The sequence below is a fragment of the Lemur catta genome, chromosome 11 (assembly GCF_020740605.2).
Source record: "Lemur catta isolate mLemCat1 chromosome 11, mLemCat1.pri, whole genome shotgun sequence".
Taxonomy (NCBI): domain Eukaryota; kingdom Metazoa; phylum Chordata; class Mammalia; order Primates; family Lemuridae; genus Lemur; species Lemur catta.
In genome coordinates this window covers 63,667,219-63,691,745 of record NC_059138.1, presented here as the reverse complement: position 1 = coordinate 63,691,745, position 24,527 = coordinate 63,667,219, and the positions used below count along the sequence as shown (strand labels likewise).

The 24,527-nt window shown below is 33.2% G+C and overlaps 1 protein-coding gene across 3 annotated transcripts in view; it reads left to right on the top strand.

Moving 5' to 3' along the window:
- The window catches only part of AGMO (alkylglycerol monooxygenase), a 299,655-nt gene that overhangs the window by 145,167 nt on the left and 129,961 nt on the right, over positions 1-24,527 (top strand). For all 3 annotated transcript variants that reach the window (XM_045564799.1, XM_045564800.1, XM_045564798.1), the window contains exons 6-12: positions 2,871-2,937; positions 3,474-3,539; positions 3,631-3,710; positions 6,934-7,068; positions 8,573-8,689; positions 20,224-20,306; positions 20,846-20,951. In XM_045564799.1, coding sequence (XP_045420755.1) covers positions 2,871-2,937; positions 3,474-3,539; positions 3,631-3,710; positions 6,934-7,068; positions 8,573-8,689; positions 20,224-20,306; positions 20,846-20,951 — 654 coding nt within the window. The remainder of the gene's footprint in view (positions 1-2,870; positions 2,938-3,473; positions 3,540-3,630; positions 3,711-6,933; positions 7,069-8,572; positions 8,690-20,223; positions 20,307-20,845; positions 20,952-24,527) is intronic.

Below are 24,527 nucleotides of genomic sequence, written 5' to 3'. Positions count from 1 at the left end.
ACTGGGCTGGGGGAACGGTGAATCATCTCCCACTCGGAGGTGGTCTTCTCCAGCTCCAACGTACTCAGACACACCACCAGGAAATTTATCTGTGGTTGACTGTGTTGTACTTGGCTTTTAACCCTCCTCCCTCCCCCACAACAAAAGGAACTTTCAATATTGATATCACCATGCTTGAGCCTGCAGGAGCAAAAGATTTTCTCTGAGGAAAAGAGTTTGACATTAAAAAAATAATGCACTCAGCCAAGGTTCCAGTCATCTGAATGCACTCACCATTTGTGTGGCTTTAAATCTGGCTGCACACAAGCCAGGACCAAGGATCAGAAATGCATGTGGGTAGCAGAAGCCAGTCAGTGTAGTCTCCTCTACTCCCTTTTGTTATTTGTTTTTGTAACACATGTTAGGCACCAAAGAGACAAACAAGGATAAAATGATTTTCTCCATTCCCATCTGGTTCTCTGCCAGAGATACAAAGCCCAACCAATGCACTGGATTTCAATATTCTGACTGCTGGGAAACCCTACTCTGTTGTTCTCTGTTCTTCACCATTCTTCCTCTTAAAAAAAAAAAATCCCACCAATTATAAAGAAACATAGTCCAATAAAATACAGGATTATTTCTAGATAATTCCTTCCCAATTCTTGTTCATTAATACTATATTTGTGCGATAACACCTTTGGTGCCTCATTTCATAGGAATGTAGTTTGAAATAAGAGCTATATATTCACGGTATTTTGAACTCCTAAAATGAAAAATAAAGATAGTTTTTGTTGTACAGATGAGCTCTGTTCCATGAATTAATTGAAAGTTCTGCTGTTTGGAGTTCAGAATACATTTTTCATAGAAATAACTTTAAAAATGGTGGATAGGACCACAGGTTAGGAGAAAGAGAAAGAGAAAGAGAGAGAGAAAGTGATGGAGGGAGGGAAACCTAAATTAACATACAGCACATAATATCACACATTCTTTTGCACTCAGATGTTTCTGTCCATCACTTAATAGAAACTAAGAACCCCTTAGAAGCTGGGCAGCAGGGAAGGAGGCAAGGACTGTCTCTTTCAGGTGTGTAAACCGTGTGTCTAATAGGGAGATGACCATGGCACCCGTCCTATGGAGGGATGCAGCCTTGCTATGTGGCAACTTTGCTGCAGCTTTCATTTCAAGAGGGTATTGTATGCCACAAGCTGAGGATGGTGTGGCCACCTCAGCTGTTTGTATTTACAGGGCAGGTATAAACTGAGTGTTTTAATATCAGAGATAGCCAAAACATAACTAAAACCTGCTAGATAAAGATTTTTGATTTAGAAGTATGTTTGGGACTTTGGAGATCTATAAATATTTTCAACTGGCCTAGTAAGCATTACTATATACTACTAGCAATTTATTTTATTTAATTTTTATATTAAAATATTCAAATATTCAGAGAAGTAGAGGGAATAACAATGAATTTACATATTTTCATCATTTTGATTAAAAAATCAGGATTTTGATTCACTTGCATTAGCTGTCCTTTTTTTTCATTGCTAAAGTATTTTGTAGCAAAACCTAGTTCTCCTGTCATGTATACTTCAGTAATGCTATTCTAAAAAACAATCACATTTTCTTATACAATGACAAAACCGTTTTAACTCCCAATAAAAAGAGTATTAAGCAGTCTCATCTCTTTATGTTTTTTTCCCCTCCCATAGCACCAATTTGTTACCAAATTCACAATTGTCGATGGGTATTTTTTCCATTAAATATCATTTAACTCATTCCTTGATTCCACATATACCCTTTAAAAAGAAGTTAACTGTAAAAGTGAGTTATTTCTTAAAATGTTATAACAATGTATTGATTTTGTCATTGGTAGGCTCTAACAAATCTGTTTAGCTTGTGATTAAAAGAAAGTAAAACTTCCTATTATTGGCCATGGTAGATGGAAGAATGAATAATATATTTGAGGGTAAAAATTTTTCCAAATTACCCGATATTATTCATACAACATAATAAATGTCTTACACATGGGCTGCTATGCTTTTTTATGACACCTACCTGGTTTCTATTGTCCTTAGAATTTGCAGACTCTGGAATAGGGGATTCTTACTGAGAAATGTTGAGAGAGACAATTAAAAAAAAGTTAGGGACCAGATTTCAAAGTAACGTTAATGGCAAAAAAGGGCCCCTTTACATATTTGACTTTGAATTGTGCCTTTAAGATGGAATGGTAGATGGTGCATCTACAGGTCAGAGGTCATGTAGGATTCTATTTGAATAAGCAGGCTCTCCTACTACAGTCGATAACTGCTGCAATAGTAAGTTGTTGCTACATGGCTGATTACAGGGTGAAACCAATGCCAGAAAACTTCCATAACACAATGTTTTCCCTCCTATAGTTATGCTCTGCTAACATAAATAATCAAAGCTATAGTTGAAAGGCAAAAACATAAAACAGCATGAAACCTGAGAGAAGTGTCCCTTGGAGGTAGGGGTATGCATGTTATCATAAATATGGTAACATTCCTAATCCTCAGAACATTATTATGTAGATACTGTTATTATTTCCATTTTAAAGATGAGGAAACTGAATTGTAAAAAGCTTAAATCATTTCCCCAATATGACATAGTAATAAATGGAGTATCTGGGAACTGAACCAAGGCAGTCTAGCTCTTAAGAATGCTACTGTACTGCCTCTCAGAATAGAGTTATCAGATTATTATTGGCTTTATATGAGTTACAGGTAGTAGACAAACTTCTTCCCACTCTCTGATGCCAACCCTGAAACTTGCTATATCTCTTAAATCATGTGTATTTCTAATGTGAGTATTTATATATTATATGTGCATTTAACGATAACTATGTGTATAAATATTCCTTTTGTTTGAAACAGGTCATCACTAACCTTGGTTTTTTGGAACTGATTCTTAATACTCCTAGCCATCACAGGGTTCATCATGGTAAGAAAGTTCTATTTCTTCTTTCTTTCCATCTTCATATCTTTAAAAATCATATTATTTAATATTATGTTTCCTTACTTCATTTCATCACAATAACCCAATATAACCAGCATACATGGTACAAATAGATATAGTTTCTTTTGTATTTCCTCTTATATAAGCCTCATCTCCAAAGCATGGATTGGGGGGAGGGATTTTTCTATCTGGCTTTTGGATTTTCCTCTCTACCTAGATGGCAGCTCAGTTGGATTGGAAAAATGAGTTAATCAGCCGAGGAGCTATACATTTTATGTTTGGAAGGAGTCTGTTGAATGCTACTCCTTGACCCAGTGCTGAGGGTTGTTCCTATCTACAGGACAGAGAGTCCTTGGTATTGAAAACTGTTGGTGTTTAAGGAGACCCTAATAAATAGCACTTCACTTTCCTGCCAAATTTCTATGAAGAACTGTGAGAAAAAGCATACATATAGTTTGAAGGAAAACTTGCTCTTTATTTTTATTTTTTGAAAAACTATTTTTTGATATTTTGTCTCATAGGCAGAAATCGTTATTGCATAGACAAAAATTATGCTGGCGTTCTTATTATTTGGGATAGAATTTTTGGTAAGTAAACAGTATGAAAATTTTAAAAAAGTAAATTAACTCTTTCATTCACAGAAAGCCAAAGATCATATCTTTAATATTTATCTTCCAGGGACATTTGAAGCAGAGAATGAAAAAGTTGTATATGGTCTAACACATCCCATTAATACATTTGAACCAATCAAGGTGCAGGTAATGTGATTGGTTTTATTCTTTCTGAATTTATATCATTTGATAACTCTCATAGTTAAGAGAAAAATCAGCTGTTGAAAGGTGAAAGTAAACCATGCTACCTCGGGGGAAAATTAAACATCTTAACTGTAAAAGAATTTAGAAATAACTCTTGTACTCAAGCAAAAGTTTGAATCAAATCAGGCAAAATACAATTAAAAACAACTCATTATATGAATTTTCAAAATGTCTGCTATGTAGAATGAAGGAAAAAAGTGACTCTTTAGCAAATATATTCTTTCTCAGAATAGACCTGAAATCTATTCATGTATTCAGAAGGCAAAATAGTAACATATATAATTAAGGCTGATCCCACAGTAAGAAAAATATTTGCTTCAAGCCTGCAGGACTCTGGTTACAAATTCAACACAAGGCCTTTGCCCCACTCTTCTTGGACCTAAGTGTCAGGAGCTATTAGAGATTGGTTAGGTCTGCACATTACCTCACCTGCTAAGACTTGTTGGACTGGACCAGTTTTCTGTAAGACATGTGGTATTGGTTGTTCACTGGCCTCAATGGTTGGCACTAGAGAAATGAGGAATGTCTGTGAAGCTCCAATCTGTCAGCATCAGACCACCATAAATACTCCTGGGGTTAGGGACTTGTAAATGAGAAAAAGATAAAAATGCTTGCAAAGCTAAAGAGGTCAGTCAATGACAGCTCTGTGCAAGAGACTGGTTACAGTAGGTGATGAAATTAAAGGTTCATATTGGGTCTGCTTTTCAAACCTGATTCAGGTTTTCACAGGAGGTCGAAATAAATTAATTGACATGTGTTGAGCTTGTACTATGTGCATGGCACTGCTAATAGCCCAGCACAAAATATTTAATGTAACCATCGCTGAAACCTTATGAGGTAGTGACTCTTTTTGTTCTCATCTTCTGGTGGAGGAAACTGAGGTTTTCAGGATTTCAATAATTCATCCCAGTTCACACTGCTTTCCAACTGCAAACTTAACCAAGGTGGGTTGCAGGCTAAGGCCAAGCCTCACCTAGCTTAGTTTAAACTTTGTGATGTGCTGCCTCTACACAAAAGGCCATCGCAAATTGCCAGCACTTGTTAAGTGAAAGGCATCTTTTTCTTTTCATAAACTAAAAGAGAAGTTGATTATCTTTCTTCTTTCTTCTCAACTACACGGCATTTCTCTCTCTGTCTCTATCTTGGTTATGCTTACTAAGAATATGTCGCTCAGAAAAATGTAGACAATTATTTTTGGATATTTTCTTAATAATAAGCTTTACAGAATTAAAAACCAATTTAGAAATAGTTCATTGAAAGCTTCAAGACTTTGTATTTCTAACAAACTCCTAGGTGATGCCAAGGCTGCTGGTTGACAGATGATTCTTTCAGTAGCAAGGCTTTGGGAGGCTACACTCTTGCTCAGGACAAAGGGCTTCATATTTGAAACAGATTAAGAGAGTGAATATTGAGTATCATGAGAGCTGTGCAAATAGTTGGATGATTAGGATTAAGAGAAGCACAATAGTCAGATACTCACAGGTATTTATGAGCTACTGCTGAATCTCTGTTAGGTGTTTACCCTCATGTAAACATTTCCTTTAGTGTAGTAATTGTCACAGGTGGGTCTAAGGTCTAGTCTTCTACATATTCACTTATATTATCAGAAATCTCAGGTCAGTAAGTTGTGATAACTAGGAGTGGCTGAACCTAAAAAACATAGTTACTTTCACTTGTATTCCTTCAAATACACAAATTTCTCACCTATCCCTCAGAGGGATCAGAGGATGGCTTCCAATAGACAGAGGGCTTTTGTTTTTTATTTGCTTGTTTTTTTTCCTTGTTATTAAGCATATTATTAGTATGATATGTTTGTTTATAACACAGTACAGTAAATAGAAGATTATGTTTTAAATATTTAAACAGATGTGCAATCTTTATATGTTTCCATGTTCAACCTGAGCAGTTTAAATTCTGCCGATGATCGTTGACTTTGCTTTCCTTTGGGGGTCCCAGAGTTTCAGGGCATTAGAAAGCAAATACATAAGAAAAAGCTTCTTCTTATTTTAAAACATTACCAGGTATTTCTTTCTCATGGTTGGTGTCCAGAATGATAGAAATAAAATTTCAGTCACTTTTCAAAATTACAAAATAGATAAATATATTAATGTGTTGTAACTCCTAAACACATTAATTTTATGTATTATTATTATCATTGCAAAGCCCCAGGCTAAGTTTCCATCTAACATGTTCCTGTACCTCAAAATCTGTTCCATTAAGTTCTACATTGCTCCTTAATTGCCTCAGATTCCTCGTTGTAATATTTCAGACAATTTTGGCATTCATTTTTATAATCCTACCGGTTGAAATTCTTCAAAAGGCAATGAATATACCAGCAAGAGCACAAATTCTGATAAAGTCAAAACTTTTCTCCAGTAATTCATTTCTACACTTATAGCTCACTCTTTGAGTCTATAGCTGATGCCCAACCCCTAAGAGTATTTTAAATCCTTTGGTACTTTATCATCACAGATATGACATCTACAGCTAATTATGCTAATATTTTTGAGCACTTATCATGTGTTCATACTTTTAACTTCTATACATGTCAAACGTATGTTATTTAAAGAATGTGAATTCCTGCTATGAGATTCAAGGCAAACTTTTGCCACATTCAGCAAACTTTTCTGTTTCTAATTACAGAATATGGACTATTTAATACTCAGAAGTTTACTATTAGAAACGTCTTTGACCATTTTTTATAAATATGATGTTTGTCTATAACACAATACAGTAAAATTTTCATGTTTGAAATATTTAAACAGATGTGCAACCTTTATGTGTTTCGATGTTCAACCAAAAAGTGTTAGAGAAGGTTATTGAGTATATAGGCTGCTAGTTAATTCCATTGGAAACAAAGCCTCAATAACTTTGTTTTTTCTGCTGATTTTCTAAACAATTGCACTGTTTTTTAGTTTTAAAATTATGATTTTGTTGAACATTAGAAATATTAATAAGAACACAGTTAAAGGTAAGCAGAATGTGTAAAATGAATTATAATAGGAATGCAAGCACATATTAATCTCCATTAATCTAATCATACATAATTTATATTAAAGAAAATATGTAAATTATATTAAACAATAGAATACATGATTTTTTTGTATTTAATCTTTTGTGTTATATTTGTCATGTTTTAAATAAGCTTTACTTTTATTTTTTCTAGTTCCACCATTTATTTTACATATGGACTACATTCTGGGCAACACCTGGATGCTTTCATAAGTTTTCTGTTATATTTAAAGGACCAGGATGGGGTCCAGGTAAACCAAGACTTGGACTGAGTGAAGAAATCCCACAGGTAAATGGAGTTCATGCAGTTGGAGATGTTGAACATTAGTCTCATAGTGTCAGGTCAGCAGCCAGCTTGTATTAATATATAGGCTGTCTTCATGCAAATCTGTAAAAAGGTATTTCCTTAGTCAGATGCAGCCCTGTGGCATATAACTTAATGAGTGGCCACCACCTAGATGCCAATTAGAAGGAAATCTTTTCCCAAGTGCACTCTGCTTCTTATTAGGGAGCACAGTTTGCGAAGTATAGCAACAGAGGCTGGTTTTCAGATCCACTCAAATTGACAGCCTTTGAGCAGAGCATAACTTCATAAATACATGTGGCTCAGACACAGAGTCCTAGAGCACCAGAGACGGAGGGAGCCTTAGGAATGATTTGGTCTAACCTTAATTTCACTCATGGAAAACTGAGGTCTCCAGAACAGAAGGTCTAAAAATCACATCAAGGTAATGTGATGTTGGGGTCAGACCATAAGTGTATTATTCATTCTATAGTAGAGTAAAAGCATTAATACAGAAATCACAATGAAAAGCAAAAATCATGAAATGTAGCTGTTTAAAGCACTGTAACCCAGATGAAAAAAATTCAATTTCAATCTGGAATTCCTTGTCTAGATAAGAAAAAGGAATTTCTTTTCACTGATTCAGGATATATGTTATGATTCCTTATCAAATACATGTCAAAAATAGTAATACAAAAACAATAAGAAATCCTACTGTCAATTTCAGAGATTATACTATGAATATAAAAGTTAGCCTGTGATATTTCAAGTAAATAAAATTATGTGTTTTATTTGAATATTATTATTTTGAACAAATCTTGTTCTAAATAAGTGTTTTCTCATCTGTTTCTAAAGCAGTTGTGAATAAATTTCCCAGATACTTTTGTTTATGTTCAGAATTAGTCATGGTAATAGTCCATTAACTTGATATAGATGAAAATAATTGGCATATTTCAGCTCTAAAAATCCTCATTAACTTTTATTATTTTAATTTTTTTCAATAGATAATCAAAGTGAATACAGTATTTTAAAGTTACATGGGTGCTGGAGTCTATGTTATAAAAATACAAGTGTAGCATTTCTAAGAAACTAAGTAGTTCAGAAAAGCTTTTTTCCAATAAAATAATATTTCCCTTTGAAGCCTAATTACCTATACTGCCCAATTTTTTCTTTTACTTTGCTGTCGTACATGATTGTGGACATATTTTCGGTGGGAGAAGATCCAGTCTCTTCATTTTTGGCTATCCGTATCATTTGCACATATTGCAGAGTCAATCCTTACATTGCACTTTAAGGCAGACTAAATCACAACTGTAATATCTCTGAAATGAGAAGAAAATCTTCTAACTTACAGATATGTTTCTATCCAAAATTTGATGTTAGAGTCTTTTTGAAAAAGAAAATAGCAAATACTTTCCTTTTACATTATCTCTTTACTTGGTGTGAACTTCAGAAAGAGAAATAAGCCCTAGTACAATATAAAACAAATACTTCTTTCTTGTCTACCTAGGTCACCGGGAAAGAAGTTCCCTTCTCATCATCTGCATCTCAACTATTAAAAATGTACACGGTTGTACAGTTTGCTCTGATGCTAGCATTTTATGAAGAGACCTTTGCAAATACAGCTGTAAGTGATGTCCATTTTAAACAGATGTGAGAACATTATCTGTCACTTCGTTTGAAAATGAAAATAAGCTCCCCATATTATGGCTGTGCTCTATCCTTCTCCGTAATTATCTACTTTCATTTGGCAACGTCTCACATTTAAACAGGTAAAATAATTCTTCTAGACTACTAAGTGTAAATGAATTAATTGTATCCAATATGCTGCTTCATAGAATGTTCAAGTGGTATGCTATTAATCTAAATAATAAATAATTTGCCATAAATAAATTTCATTATAATTACAAAAAAAACACTTTATACATCAGAACTAAATGTGTTTGGAGAAGCATACTTTCCATCAATTTCAACATCACCTATCTTCATTTAGAGAATACCCTGTAACTTCAGAGAGTTTTCAATGTAGATTTCTTTCTTTATTTTGTCCTTTCTAAAACATTGAGAATATTCGATTTTTCTGATGTAAACATAAAAGCACTAGACCAGAATTTAATTCAGGCATCACCATCTCAGAAATCATTTTTTTTTGGCCACAAAAGAATGCCTATAGTGTCTATATTTGGAAAGAAGACAAAACAACACAAGGTAGGTAAAAATGCACTGTAAACTGCAAAAAGGATAAAAAAATAGAGATATTTTTAATATGTACCTTGTTTTATAGATTTATTCATATTATATTCCTCATGAAAGGATTTATAATAATTCAAGAAGGTATATACAAAACAGTAAGGTAACTAAATTGGAAGTATTTGAAATAGAAAATAGACTCACTAGCAATGTCGGTACCTTGTTACCAAGAAAATATGAAATAACCTCATGAAATAACCTCAGTGGATCAGGAATGTTGAAGATTACACAGTTAACTCTGTATGTTTATGGTTATACCTGAAAGAAACACAGGGGTTTCTATTTACAGCAAAATGATAGCTTAGATATACCTATTCTGTGATGTTTACAGGACACGTAAAACTGCTGGATAAAGTGTACAAAAAATAACTTATAGAATGCACAAAAGAGCTGGCAAATATTGAAGGACACCTAATGGGCTAAAAATGATGAGAAAATGAGTCCACTGAGGAAACAGTACTTTCTTCTAACAGCTGCTCTAGCTGTCATTTTAAAAATAATTAAAATAAGCTTTTAGGAAGCAGATATATGATAGCTGGTATGAGGAAATCAATGACGTAAAAAGCAGTTTTAAGTCAGCTGAAGAGAAAATTAGTAAATTAAAAGATAGAAACATACAAGAATTTAGAATAAATGAAAATGAATACCAACAGGATTAGCAGTGAATTATAAATTCAGTCAAGCATAAATTACCTTTTTCAAAGAACAAGGGGTGTTATTAATAGACATAAGTCTATTAAAAATCTCCATAAGTAACAGAAATTAATGAATAATGTGTGCTGAAAATGTATCTACTCTAGGGTTCTTGTTAGTAATTTCAACATATAAATCCTATGGAATTATTTTAAGTAATTAGGGACTAGGATAATAATCTTAGTATAATTCCACTGTAGCACTTCCATTTATACTATATGATTTATACACTGAAAAGAAAGAAGTCTACTTGAAATAGATTACTGAGCAAGACTTCTAGTCAAGACCATTAGGCAGTGCTTTTTGATTGTATATGACATAAATTCAACCCAGAGTGAATTTATTAACTCACATAACTGAAAAATTTGGAAATATTTCTTCCTTTGACAGTGCTGGATCCAAGAGGGCAAATAATGTCATCAAGCACCTTGTTTCTTTCTTGTTGCTTGCTTTTCTCAGGGCAGGTTCTCCCACAGAGCATCACCCTTCATGGTGGTAAGATGGCTACTAGCTATCCTACCTTTAAATACTGCCCGAAGAACCCCAGAAATGAAACTAACAAAATCGGTCTTGATGTTTTGGCTTGGTTCATCTGCACATCACTGAACCAAGCAATGAAGGCAGGCCTAGATCGTGTGCCCAGTCTGTGAATGGAGGGCAGGGTCAACTGCACAGAAGAAACAGGAAGGCTTGAAAGAAGAATTGAGGTGATGATATGTAGAAAAAGAGAATTATATCCAAGTGGGCAAGAATAACAAATGTTAAAGCTATATAAATCCTTCTCATTCATAAATATGTGATTTGAACTTGTTTTCAAACAATATTTTTAGTTACTTATAAAATGCATGCCCACATATAAACCTGCCTGCAGGATACCATTTTACTTGAAGTATTTATGGTATGAATGTCCAGTGGATGTCTTCTACTCTAAGAAACAGAATATCCAATTAAACGTGGTTTGAATATAACTGAAAATCCAGAGGCAAGTGTTTCCAGAATTGATTAATTCAGCATTTCAAAAATGTAGAGCTTTCAAAAAGACTTCTCTATGATTGTTCTGGCTTTTGTCATCATAAGATAATTGCAGCAACTCTAGTCATCCTGTTCACACAAAATGTGACCAAAGGCAGCAAGTTCAGTTCTCTTAGAGCATCTTATTAATTTTATTTTATTAATATTTCTTCCCAGAAAATTTCCTTTCATGTTTTACTGTTCAGGACATGGCAACACTGAACCGATAACGAACACCAGGTCATGAATTAACTGTGAGTGAATTATACCAAGTCTTATACATTTTATACCCTCAGGATAGAGTGTTCAGTTTTCCCTTGAGCACATTAATGACATACTTGGACAAAATCAACATAATATTATTGCAGAAGAAATCGGAAATATTTTCTGATTGGGTAATCGGTAGTATGTCACAGCGTGTCCTGCTATGTAAAATTGGTTTACAGAAAGTTGTTGTAAAGGTTATCAAATAATGTATTGGAAAAGGCCATTTTAATTGTTAACATTATTTAAAGACCTTAATGATTGATGGTGTCCATATGTATTTCTCATTTTTGTGTTCAAAGTTAGTGACCGAATATTCCTCCAGATAGTGACCTCAATTTTAAACAACAGATAATTTGCAGGTGCTCTCTGTCCACATACAATTTTAAAAAAATAAATAAAAAGGTACAGGGAAACATATAATACACTTTCCTGATTGTAGCAGAAAACAATGATTTAGAGTCCAGTTTCTATTTTGTGAGGTGAAAATAAGAACTAGGATACCATGTAACCAGAAGTATCTTGAAAATGTAATAGTTCATATATACATGCTTATTGTATGGTGATACATGTACTACCACTAATGATTTAATCAGTCCCACTTTGTCCAAGGTTTGTTTGCCTTTAGCTCCCAAAATGACACAATTTGAACCCAAGAATGTCTTGCAGGAACAAAGCTTTCATAATAGCAGCATGAACCACGTCACTCTCAGCAGTGCACCTGTAGACAGCAAATTGCCAATACTGGCTACACTTCATACTTGGTTAACCTAAGGCCTTATATTATTTCTTCAAGTATTGCCTAACTAACCCATCACTAATTATTTAATACATTAGCTTAATACATTCACCCAAAATATAACTAAAATATATATGCATTAATAGAGTTTAAATACTTGAATGAGGTCCAAAGAAAATCTAAATATGCAACTCTTGATACACTGACCAGTATGAAGTAGAGTACAGTTTGCATTATTGATTTTTTTAGTTGTACTAAATAAATCCCTAAATAAATTGTACTAATTCGTAGAAACAAAAATAGAAATTTACCCACTTTAGCTATGGGGGCTTCCATGTTGACTTTGAAATAGGGGCCCTTAACATGAAGTTCACCAAGAGATTTGAATGTCTGGGCACTTGTGAGTGCTTTCTGGATAAAAATGTAGCCAGACACTGTGTATATTGAAAGATGTGACTTACCCTATGGTTTTTAGGAGATTTTTCTACTGTCACAAAAAAAAACTATATGAGAAACTCGTGTGGATAATATTGATGAAGAGAAATAGCAAGTGTTGAAACCCTTGTTGAACTGAAATTAGAGTTGGAGACAGCTTCATTCCTGATACAAATTAATTTTGAAAGGTGCATTTGCTTGTTTCTCACATGTGTTTTTTTTTTGCTGAAAACATGCTGTGTGACTAGGAAGAAGGGTTGCTTATTTGCAAAATTCTATAGTGCCTTTTTAGTCTCGGGGATGTCCAAAAGCATACAAAGACATTAAAATCCAACAGCAATATTTCCTTCCAGATGTACTGTAGCCAATAATCACATTGAAAAGTTGTGGCTGACTTGTAATTGGGGACCCTGCTGTGGTCTCACAACATTTTCTGTCTATGCATATACTATAATAGGTAAATACTTACCTGTTTTATGTTTTAAGTTTTGTATAAATAACTTTAAGAGTGAAAAAAGCAATTTGATGGCCACAACAAAGGTGTAAAAGGCACATTCCTTCCTACTGAAACTTGTGAAGCATACATTTAAATATACAGTGTTTAGTTTAGTGATATGACCCACAGGCTTTTATGTTGATTTTGGTTTAGTAACGCTTAGGAAATCAATTCCTCAGCTGCCAGGGTCTACTTCATGGGGTGATATAATGAATACATGTTTGAAATAAAAATATGTACTGCATTAGCATGTTCTCCAAACTAAACTTGAAAAGGCAACGCTATCTTTTAAATAATAGATACACACAAAACAACATTTAATAAGGTTTTATAATAGAGTATGCAATAAAGTTACTACAGATATGTTTTAACATAGATTACTTTGATGATATCTTTCAAGTTAACAAGGCATCTGAGAGTATCCAATATAAATTTGGAAACAGATTTTTATGGTTTTAAATTCCCCTGGATGCTGTGCTCTGTAAAACATTATAGGCACTACATTTTGTAACTAATGTTTTCATGTTGGCATTTTTAATAAATCTTCTGAAAAAAATCAATATATTTAGGTCTACTCTCATAACAGAGAGTGTTACTTGCACAAATTAGATCTAGCTTAAGTCCTACACGAAACCATTCAAGTCAATATCCAGTGTATATACTGTTTTCCTTCAGTCCAGGCACTTGAGATTTCATTCCATTTCCTTAAGTTTTTAGATTGTAACTATGGTAGTGTGAAAAAAAATGTGAGCCCAAATGAATATCAATTATAACACAAATCCATGAAATGAATGCAATAGATGTGTGATAAAGGAAGGTATAAACCAAAGCTACTTGTCAAATAAGCATAGACTCCAGAAATGTAGAAAAGTGATCATTGTGCAATCCAATTAAAATACATAATTTTATTCACTATATTTAAATATAATAACAAAATGGGAAATTGTACATTTTAAAACGTTGTATGCATAAATAATGAAATATTAACTTTGAAATTAAATATATACCCATACGGTTAGTAGCGTTCCCAAATTTGGTCAGTATTAGGCAGCTTCTTTAAAACTTATATAACAAACACCATCAATCATAAACTGCTTATAATTTGCTCATTTTCATTTATTAAATACATGTAAAATTTAAACATTGTAATTCATCTTTGGAAACTCCAAGTCTAAATACACAGTTCTTTGGAGTCACATTTTCTTATTAAAAGTCAACCACACAAAAAGGAAGTTAGTCTCTCTAAAACTATCTCTTAATGTTTTTTTTTCTTTTGTATTTTGGGAAATAATTGAAAGGTATGTAGCTTATATTTCCAATCTTTTCTTAGTGAAAAAATAAAAGTTACCTATTAAAAGTATAGAAAGAATTTGTTGCACTAATTCCTGTGAAATCTTGAAGCAAATACAAATTACTCTAAGTGACTACACTGACCCAGAAATAGTTTTATTGAGCATTCAAGAAAGATAATGTGTAGGATCTTTCATTGCTGGAAATGCTCAGTCTTGGACTAATTATTACCCAATATTGTAGAATGACCCTTCCCCGTTCTCTACCGAATGCCCACTAAATCATAAGATTTTCTAGACTGGTTGGCAGAAATATTCATGGTATATGCACTGGACTTTGGAAGCTCTAATCCTTTTCTGGCCTCAGTTTTTTCACATGCATGAAGTGATACACTGAGGATTGGATAGGCACCCTGTGCAGATCTCTATGGTTCTCTACGTGCAACTTTTTCCTTTTTGGTACTTGGTCTTCCAAACACTAGCCTTCTTGGTTTCTCCCAAATCCCAGCAACATCTCCTCAGTTCTGGAAGTGTGCCAGGCTCCTCTGGATTCCTTCTGTGCTGCAGCCTAGAAACTCTCAAGGTAGGAAGCTGGGACAATAAGGATCATATCATTTGCACCCCATTTCCCTGAGATCATTATCTTTTGCTGCCTGGTGTTCAGTGTTTTGAAAATCATCATTTTACATATATTATGATTGTTTGTTTTCAGGTGTGAGGGTAAATCTGGTCTCATTTTTCTATCTTGTTGGGTATACATTCACATCTTAATGAAGTAGAACCATATTTTGAAATATAACTGCCAAATATCTAACCTTTCAGTGTTTACAAACTATAATAAGATTTTTCACTTTTATTTCTTACAAATTTTTATAGAAACTGAGAAACTCCATGTCTGAATTATATATTCATTATACTATTTGGCCAATGCATCCTCATCTTTGATATATTTATTGTGTTTGCTTCTTGTGTGCAATTCTAGAAAGTGCTCATTCTAATTATATTCCTTTTATGGTGCTTCAATAGTAGCCATCTAGGGAGTTCAAAAAGTTTAGGGAAAAAAAAGATAGCTAATATTGACAGCTTTTTAAGGAGCAAGATATTATTTCAAGACAGATTCTTAAAACTCACACAGAATGATAAATTGCATTATAGTGTCACGTTGTGCTCTTTTTCTGTGCTTATGTTGTAACACCGGAAAGCATCTTCAGGCCTTAGGGACTCAGCATGACAAATCCAGAAGCTCAAAGCATCTGGCAGGTGGAGCCCATAGAGCCGTAGGGCTGATGAAGTCAGCAATACAGATGCACCAGCAAACTCAATCTGCTGCCTTCACATCAGAGGATATAGAGGTTTCAGTGTTAGGCAATATTAACCTCATTTTGCAGATGTTTGGGAAGATGAGCATTTTGAATCAAAATAACAACTTTAGTAGCTCTTGTCAGACACCTTTTAGAGAAATCACTAAAAATGTACCACATGGTTGTAATATCAATATCTAGACATTTTCATTTCTAAATCCTTAGAATAATGGAAAATGCTTTCCATTATTATAGTGGAAAATATATTATCAAATAATCTTTGACAATGTATAAAGTTTAGAAAACAAGAAATCTTTTATATAGCAGCATCCTATTACTTTAGGATGCAGTGAATGGGGTTGAAATCTGCCTTTGTGAGATTGGTTGAGTGGGGAAATGTGAAAGGAATTTATGTTGATCACCCTCTTCAATAACAAAAGAATTTTCTTCTTTATAATATCTGTGGGCAAAAGAAGGATTCCCATATGTTCATTGATTGTTTAAGCAACATTGCATCAAACATATAAATCTGTAGTTCCTGTGCAATGTCTCTTCCTATTTTTTCCCTTCTATTTAAAGAAAGTTGCAGGTGGGTAGTGTTCTTAGGGTATTTGGGGACTGCAAGTTTGGAACATGATTCCTGCACTGGGAAACCTATGTAAATAAGCGCTGCCAAATTGTTTGGGATTTGGAAGATAATTTTAAAACAGGCAAAGTAATTCCTTGAGTCATAAAGCTTTTATGGTTACAACCTTCCTCATATACTTTTTGTGATAAGGATTGATAATATATCCAAAGGTTAATTTAGAATAATTCCATTTTAGCACTTTAGTACAGAAATATTTTATGTGAAAGATACACCAGCAGTTGATGATATGAAATGGGAGTAAACCAAGTGAAAAATAAAATATTTCCTGTTATAAAAATCTAACAAGGAATATGTGATTTCTTATGTCGTTTAAAACACAGAGGACTACTTATAGTGGTCAAACCCTATAAATTCTATTCCATCTTTTTCTCCTTTTGGCTTTAGTGTACCTGGTCTATGATCCTATCAGCAGGAATTAAGGTGGTATGATTCAAGGGAAGGGATTTTGTTCTTTTTGCACACTCTCTTAAACTCATATTTATCATAGTGTCCAGAATATGCTCAATATTTATGGAATGAATATGTAAAATTTGGAGATCAGTTGATTATATGCCTTATTAGCCTATCAAACTATGCTATATGGAAAAACTTAAGAGCTCCATAGAAAAATGGACTATAAAGAAATCATATGTATTCTATATTGAATTCCCTCTTTTAGTACTCATAGTTTCCTTTAAATTCAAACAATTTATTAGGATAATTCTGCTTTTTAAGGAATAAAAAAATGAATATTAAGTATTTACTATTTTAAGTATTTACTATTTTAAAACATTTAATAATTTTATATTAAATTATGGAGTAAATAAGTTAGTTGAATTTATTTTAAAGTTTAAGAAATTAAAATATTAGTATTAAATATTTAATAATATATTAAATTTTTGATTAACCCAGTTAATAATATAATTAAAGTATTTAACATTAAATTTATTAATATTAAAGCACAACTATAAAATATTCATTCATTTGATCAGCCTTTCAACAAATATATTTTGGATACTAACTGTGTGCCAGGCAATATTTCAGGCACTTGAGATATGACAGTGAATAAATAGATAAAAACTCCCATAGAGCTTATGTTCTAGTGAGAGGAGACAGACAATGAGCAGGTAGAGAACACACAGCAAACATCAAGCGCATGGAAATGGTAAGTCATGTGGAGAACAACAAAACAGAAAATGGTCATGGAGAATTACAGAGAAGTACTATTTTATATAGGATGGACAAGGACATGTATTTGAATAGAGACCTGAATGAAATGAACCATGAGATCTCTGGGGGAAGTCCTTCCAAGCACAAGGGATAGTAGGTAAAACAGACTTGAGTGGGAAATATGCTCGTCATGTTCCAGGAATAGCAAAATTTCTAATATGGTTTAAGAGTGAAAGAGAGAGATTACTAGGAAATAAAATAGGGATTTTGTGTGTAGATCGGAATAAAAATTTTGAGCTTTATTATTAGTGAGATTTGTAGTCCCTGGAGGATTTATAACATGAGTGATATGATCTGACTTATGCTTTACAAGTACAACTCTGCAGACTGGGGGAGGGGGTCATGATAGGTGGACAGGCAATTTGAGAAATGGGAAGAGCAGTTAGGAGGGCATTTCAACAATTGTGGTGGAGATCATGTTGAGGCAGAACAGGGTATTAATTGTGCTGTTTGTAACAAATGCCTTTAATCTGGATATAGTTTCAATACAGTAGCAACATTTGTCTCTGATGTATTAGAAATAAACAGTGAGAAAAAGAGTCAAGGATGAGTCCCAAGTTTTTGTCTTGAGCAATTGATGAATTGGAGGTGCCATTTCCTAAGATGAAGAAAACTGGGGAAAGTGTGGTGTGGAGGAGGAGATCAAATGCAATGTTTTAGACGAGCCAAGTTTCAGATGCCTATTAGCCAAGCAGAGGTGTTGACTAAGCAGCTGGATTCCCATATTAAGTTGGTTTGCACTCTGAGCCCAATAGTTAGGAAGTAAATTCAGAAAGAGGAGTTCTTTCTTTTGTCCAGACATCATAAATTCCATAACCAAAACAAAATGTATATTTTTCTTCTCCGAGTTTCCTATATTTGGAAGAATTAATAGACCTTCTATTTATGTTTCTCACTTATCTTATTAGAATTAGTTAAGATTAGCATAAGACCCAGAACATAGTAACAATAATACTAATCATGACCATTAATAGACTTTTTACTTTGTGCCAAGCACTATTCTAGGTATTTATTACAGTCCTTGTAAACTCATATTTTATTTCAAATGTTCTGAACATATAACTGAGCTTTAGAAATGTCAAATAATTGGCCCATGGTTACCTGGCTGATAGGTTCACATAACTTCTATGTTTTTATAAAGTATTTTCAATCATACTATAGTATTTTGGCACAAACCATTTCTCCCTTCCATATGAACTTTTCCCCTCAGAATCAAAAAGTAGCAGTGTGGTGATAGAAGCATTTTTCTTTAGAGACAAAATGTTTCCCTTAATGGAACATTAGTTTACTGAAGCACACCTTAATTACTTCTACCACTGAGAAAACATTTTTCTGGTATTTTTTGCCTCGCTGTCCCAAAGCAGCCATTGTTGACATCCACCCAAATAGCACTGTCCTTCTCTCCACCAAGACTTTCTGGTTTTCACTGAGCTCCGTATTCTATATCTGATACCTATTCCTAAACATTCTGACAGTGTTTTGACCACTCAGCAATACTTTCCTATTAAACTGTTGCTTTGGAGAGTTTAAAATCCCTTGACAGTACTGGCTGCCAAACCAGTTAGGGCCGGTTTATAAGATGGTATGGAGCTGAGGTATTGCTGGGAGCAGAAATTGCAGCTGGTGACTTTTGCTTATTCTTATAACTTTGGATAGATGCAATTTAGTTGTAGGTAGGACTATTAGCTAACGATTAGTTGAAATTACCTATAGTTATTTCAGGAAAAAAAGGAAAAAGGAGTATTTGCAAAATGTTTTGGTCACTATTTTAAGCCAGCCTGTTTTATCATACCTTTGGGATTCTGATAAAGATGAACCTTAGAAACCATCAGTGAGTTGAGTTCTCCTCCAGGGGATGTGTATTCAACCCTTTGAGTTTACTGATTCATGTTCAGTCTGAAACTTTATTCTCCTGGCTCTAAACCTTGGCTATGTTATCTCAATTCAGATTTCCGCCACCAGTCCCTCTAAGTCTGTTACTCGTATGTATTCTTTCATTGTTATGCTTTGGGGTCAGATAGGCCTTTTTGGACTTTAAAAGGCATGACTTACTTTCTATGTAATGATGGAATAGTTACATAATGCTTTGACTACCTGTTTTTAATTTATAAAGCAGATATAATGACACCTACTCTGCAACATTTTGGGCAGTATAAAAATATTAAAGAGTAAGAAATACATAGCGTGGAAGATGTAAAATGGAAGATGCTCGATAATCATTATTATCAAATATTGACATGTGAACTAAATGCATAATTAAGTTATAATTCTGACAGAAAATATGTGTTTGTTATAATGATTCAAAAATAACTTTTAACATGTATATATGAATATATAGATTGAATTAAATGTGAATGTGATCTCTTTCATATATGTGTTTGCACTCCTAAACACATTGTTTTTTAAATATTTTCTGTATTAAAGAAAGCTTTGGATTTGAAACCACAAAGATTGGGTGACATTAAAAATAGCTTTTGGAATGTAGTATTTATTCATAATATGTGAGTGATTTTTCCATACATGGGGGCTCATATGCTTTAAAATATGATGGAAGTGACAACTTTAAAGGAAGATTTTAAGAAAGAACACTTGAAGCAATGTATCATTATGAAATTGTCTAATTCATTCTCCAAGTGTCCAAAAAGATAACTAAATGGCATTGAGAAAACCAAAATGTTCTCTGCAGTCACCTTTTTGAAAAGGGTCAGTGACAAATGGTGTAACTGCAAATAAAATTTATGCTATTTTCTTGTCAACTGTAACTACTAATGTTCCCTCTAACAACTTTCCTAAAGGATCCATTGGTCTCTGTGCTTGTTTGACAGGCACTGTCACAAGTGACTCTCCTTTTGAGGGTTTGCTTCATTATCCTGACCTTGACTTCCATTGGATTTCTTCTGGATCAAAGGCAAGAAGTAAAATTCTTTCACTTTTTTTCTCTTTTACTCAATTTAAGAATTTCTGCAGAGCAGTAAAATATCAGCATATTATAGAACTTCATAGTATAGCTTCTAAAATAAATATGAAACTTTGATATTTGACTCTTCATCATTTTAGAGAAGTTAACCGTATCAGTTCTAACTAGTGAATTTTTAATGAATCAAGTATAAAGGCATTGAGTCAGTAAGGGAGGTCTCACTTACTCTATACTCTAGAAATTTAGCTGTCTAATATTTTATTTATTAGATGACAATTAGCTTCACTCTAACTCATCAATGCTCAAACTAAGCAATAACTTCAAAAAGAACAAATTTTCTTTAAAAAGATGCCTTTTTCTTCTTAGTTTAATGCTTGTTTTCAAACTGCTTCAGAGGCACATGCTTCTTAAATATATTAAAATACTATGTATTTCTGGAAATTAAAAGTTGATCATAATATTAGTTATAACACGTAAACATGAGGAAAGCATATTTAAAGCTAATGCATGTTAATAACATTTTATTTCAGACTCAAGGCAGCTCTTATGGAAACTCTCCGTTGCTTGGTGTTCTTAACGCTATATAGATTCGGTCACCTGAAGCCTCTTGTCCCTTCCTTGTCATTTGCCTTTGAGGTAAGACATTTGCTTTAGGTAGCCATAGCATGGATTATATATCTATTGCATATTTAATTATTCATTCAATGATGTTTTCTTTCTACTTAATTTGTGGGAAATTTTTCCCTATTTACTTACTTCCTGATACTTATTAGTTATGCCACTTTGAGCTAGTTAATATTGCTGAGCCACAGTTTTCTGGTCCCTAAATTTGGATAGACATTAATACCATTAACCTCACAGAGTTATGGGACAAATTACATCACATAATATTTATAAAGAAGTCAAGCCATGTAGTAGGCTCTCAAGAAGTGATTTTACAAAATTTTTTTCACAGATACCCTGCCACTTGCATTTTTTTAAAGCTTTAAAAATGAAAATTGAGATTAAGGTGCCATGTCACTTATCTTTAAAAAGTAATAATTCTATAGAAATAAAATTATTGAAGTGAATGAGATTTTCTACAACCAAAAAAAATATGATCTTCTGTGATAATTAAAACTTATCTTCCAAGAACTACATTGAGGTTTTGAGTATATATTTATTGTTTTAGAATCTAGGCAAAAATCTTTTTTTCCTCATCCTTAGTGTTTCATAGACAGTGTATTTTTTAAAAAAATTAGGGCTCACAATTGTTTAACTTTGGTGCTGAGTGACCTGCCAATATCATCAGAATGTGCAACCTGTGACTTTATTTAAGCGTGAAACACAAATGCTAACATTCCTCCCAGCATCAATGTTTAGTAATGATTACATATTGGAACAACTTCTTTGGGAGAAATTTGGTGATATCTAGCAAAATTACAAATACACATGTCCTCTGATGCAGGATTCTAAGAATTTATGCTACTGAGGTGATATGCTCACACATGTGTAAATTGATGTATATGCAAGATTACTCATTGCAGCCTCATTTGTAATGGCATAAGACTGGAAACAACCTAATGGTCATTAATAGAAGAGTGTTTAAAAGTTATGGTTCATTCAAAAGTATAATGTGCTTCTATAAAATGAAAACAGGGAACTCTTTAGTATCAATATGGAGCAATCTCAATAATAAAACATGATACAGGATGTCATGTGAAGTATGCTACCACACAATTCATGTAAGTATAAAGAAAGCAGGAAAGGGGAGATATATGTATATAAATGTATTTTATTTATGTATATAAATATATCTAGGAAGAGGAACAAGAACCTAACATATGTTGCTTGTGGGAAAGGAAGGTGAATTGAGTGGCTAGAAAAAAGCAAGAGGAGAAGATTCTTCATTAAGTTAATATTCTTTGGTAACTTTACAATTTCTGAACCACAGGAATGTATTTTGTATTTTTTTAAAAGATGTGAATTTAAACAATGAAGCATACAATCTTAGTATCACGATCTTGGATATCATCTAATCTAATACAGTCTGCATTTAAATAGGCATTAAAGTTGATTTAAGGTGTACATTTATTCTACTTCTTGAAATTATAATTGAAAAGCCAAATGGAGAAGCATAAATTATACACATTCAATAAAATTCAGATATGCATGCCAAAGGAAAACTCAAAATCAAAGCAAATATCATTTTAACACCCTAAATGAGGAGTACATTTTAATTATAGGCATGAAAGACAATAATTTCATTTAATGAGACTATTCTTCGATATATGGTGGTGGTTTACCTTACATGCTCCAGGGACAAATAGAGAACATAGGTTTCTTAAATTAGCCAATGTTTTAAACATGAGTGAATGTATGCTTACAAAAACACATTGCATTTGGGATCTAATGGTGAAGAGAAGTGTTGTGTGTCCAACTTTTCAGTATGATGAACTCTAGTGGTAAAAGACTGTCAGTTTACTTATTCAGTTAATAGATGAAGGTAAATGGTTAAGACTTGAGCTTTGAAGCCATACTGCCTGAATTTGATTCCTGGCTTGAGAACTTACTAGCTGTGTTTCATTTGGAAGTTACTTGACCAGTTAAATATTATTGGTCTTGCTTTCCCCATCTGTAAAAGGAGGAAGTAATAGCATCTATCTAATAGGATTTTGAGGATTAAAGGAGATGATAGTATAAGAGATTTAACACGGTGATTACTACATAGTAAGTGCTCAATAAATGTGAGGTGCTATTATTATTATTGCTATTGTTATTATTTCACATGAACTTAAGTGTCCTTGAAATGATTCCTTAGCTTGGCTTGAGATCTACAAGTCAAGTTTGAGGACAACTGGCAAGAGAAGTGGGAAAAACAAAAAGGTTGAACTAAAAGTCATATTATGAATTCTTAGTCTGACACTCTATCTATGACTTTGAACTCTATGCATCAGATTGTTCAACTGGAAAATAGGTTTAATAAGAATGAATATGCCTTGAGCTCTTATTACATTTTAAACATCTTGCTAGTACTATTTCACCTCATCCTCATACCAAACCCATGGTATAGTTACTTTCATTATTATTTTTATATTAAGAAAATTGAGGGGTGTAAATAACTTTTTCAAATGCACCTAACTCATAAATGAATAAGTCAGGATACAAACTCAGTCTGACACTATACCTCTTAATCACCAAGGAACATTTTCTTCCATGTAATGATAGCAGTACTTACCTACACTCAAGGGTTGTAGATGAGAAAGACAGCTCTAATGTAGCAGAAGTAGCTTGGAAAATGTGAAGAGCTGCAATAAAATGTCTTATCAATTTAAGTACAAAAGTATTTTGAAAAGACAAGTGGTTTGAATAATTTACCTGTGAATTATCTTTGGTTTTGGTTTATGATTCAAGGAAGGGAAGATACTATGGCAGAATCTTTCAGGATCCTTAGCTACTCTTTCCAGAATCTATTTCTGTTTCTCTGGGCACATATATGGCCAATTCTTCAAGGGGGGACATTGCCTGAGGTTTACCACTAGAACTTTTCCTTAAAATGGCGTAATAACACTATTGACTTCACATGGTTAGATGGAAAAATTAGATGCCACAAAGGAAAGAACACCGGAAGCACTTGATAAATTTTAGTTATTATCATTGCTCATATGACTAGTATTACTCTATTATTATTATTATTATTATTATTAAAATTAAGTCTTTGGGTTCCCAACGGTTAAACCTGAGTGAGTCTTCTCTGACCAGAGGTCAATAAGCAGATAAAGTCTACACAAGTATTTTACTATTAACATTTTTATCCATGAAATAGCTTTTTCTTTTTTCCATGTCCTTTTAAAGTTCAACATTTAAAAATTACAACCAGTTACTAGTTCTTATATTCTTAATTATAAATTTCAAATTTGTGTTTTCTTCCCATTTTTCTCTCTCAGAAATTTATGTAAATCTTTGCCATTTATCAGAGTTTTAATAAAACCGTTCTTTGCCCCTCAAAAGGAGTACAGAAACCTAATAAAGGGTCTCTGCGATTCTATTCGATATGACTTGGGGCTGACTGACTAGGAGGGATTACATTACAGGGACACAATGTTCTCGTTTTTCCTGAAGCTATCACTAGAATCAGTGTCAGTGAAGCAATTAATCCCCTTTCTCTTATAAATAATGTTGTATATATTGATAACATCAGCTTCTAGCCTTATAATTCTTTACTTCTCTAGA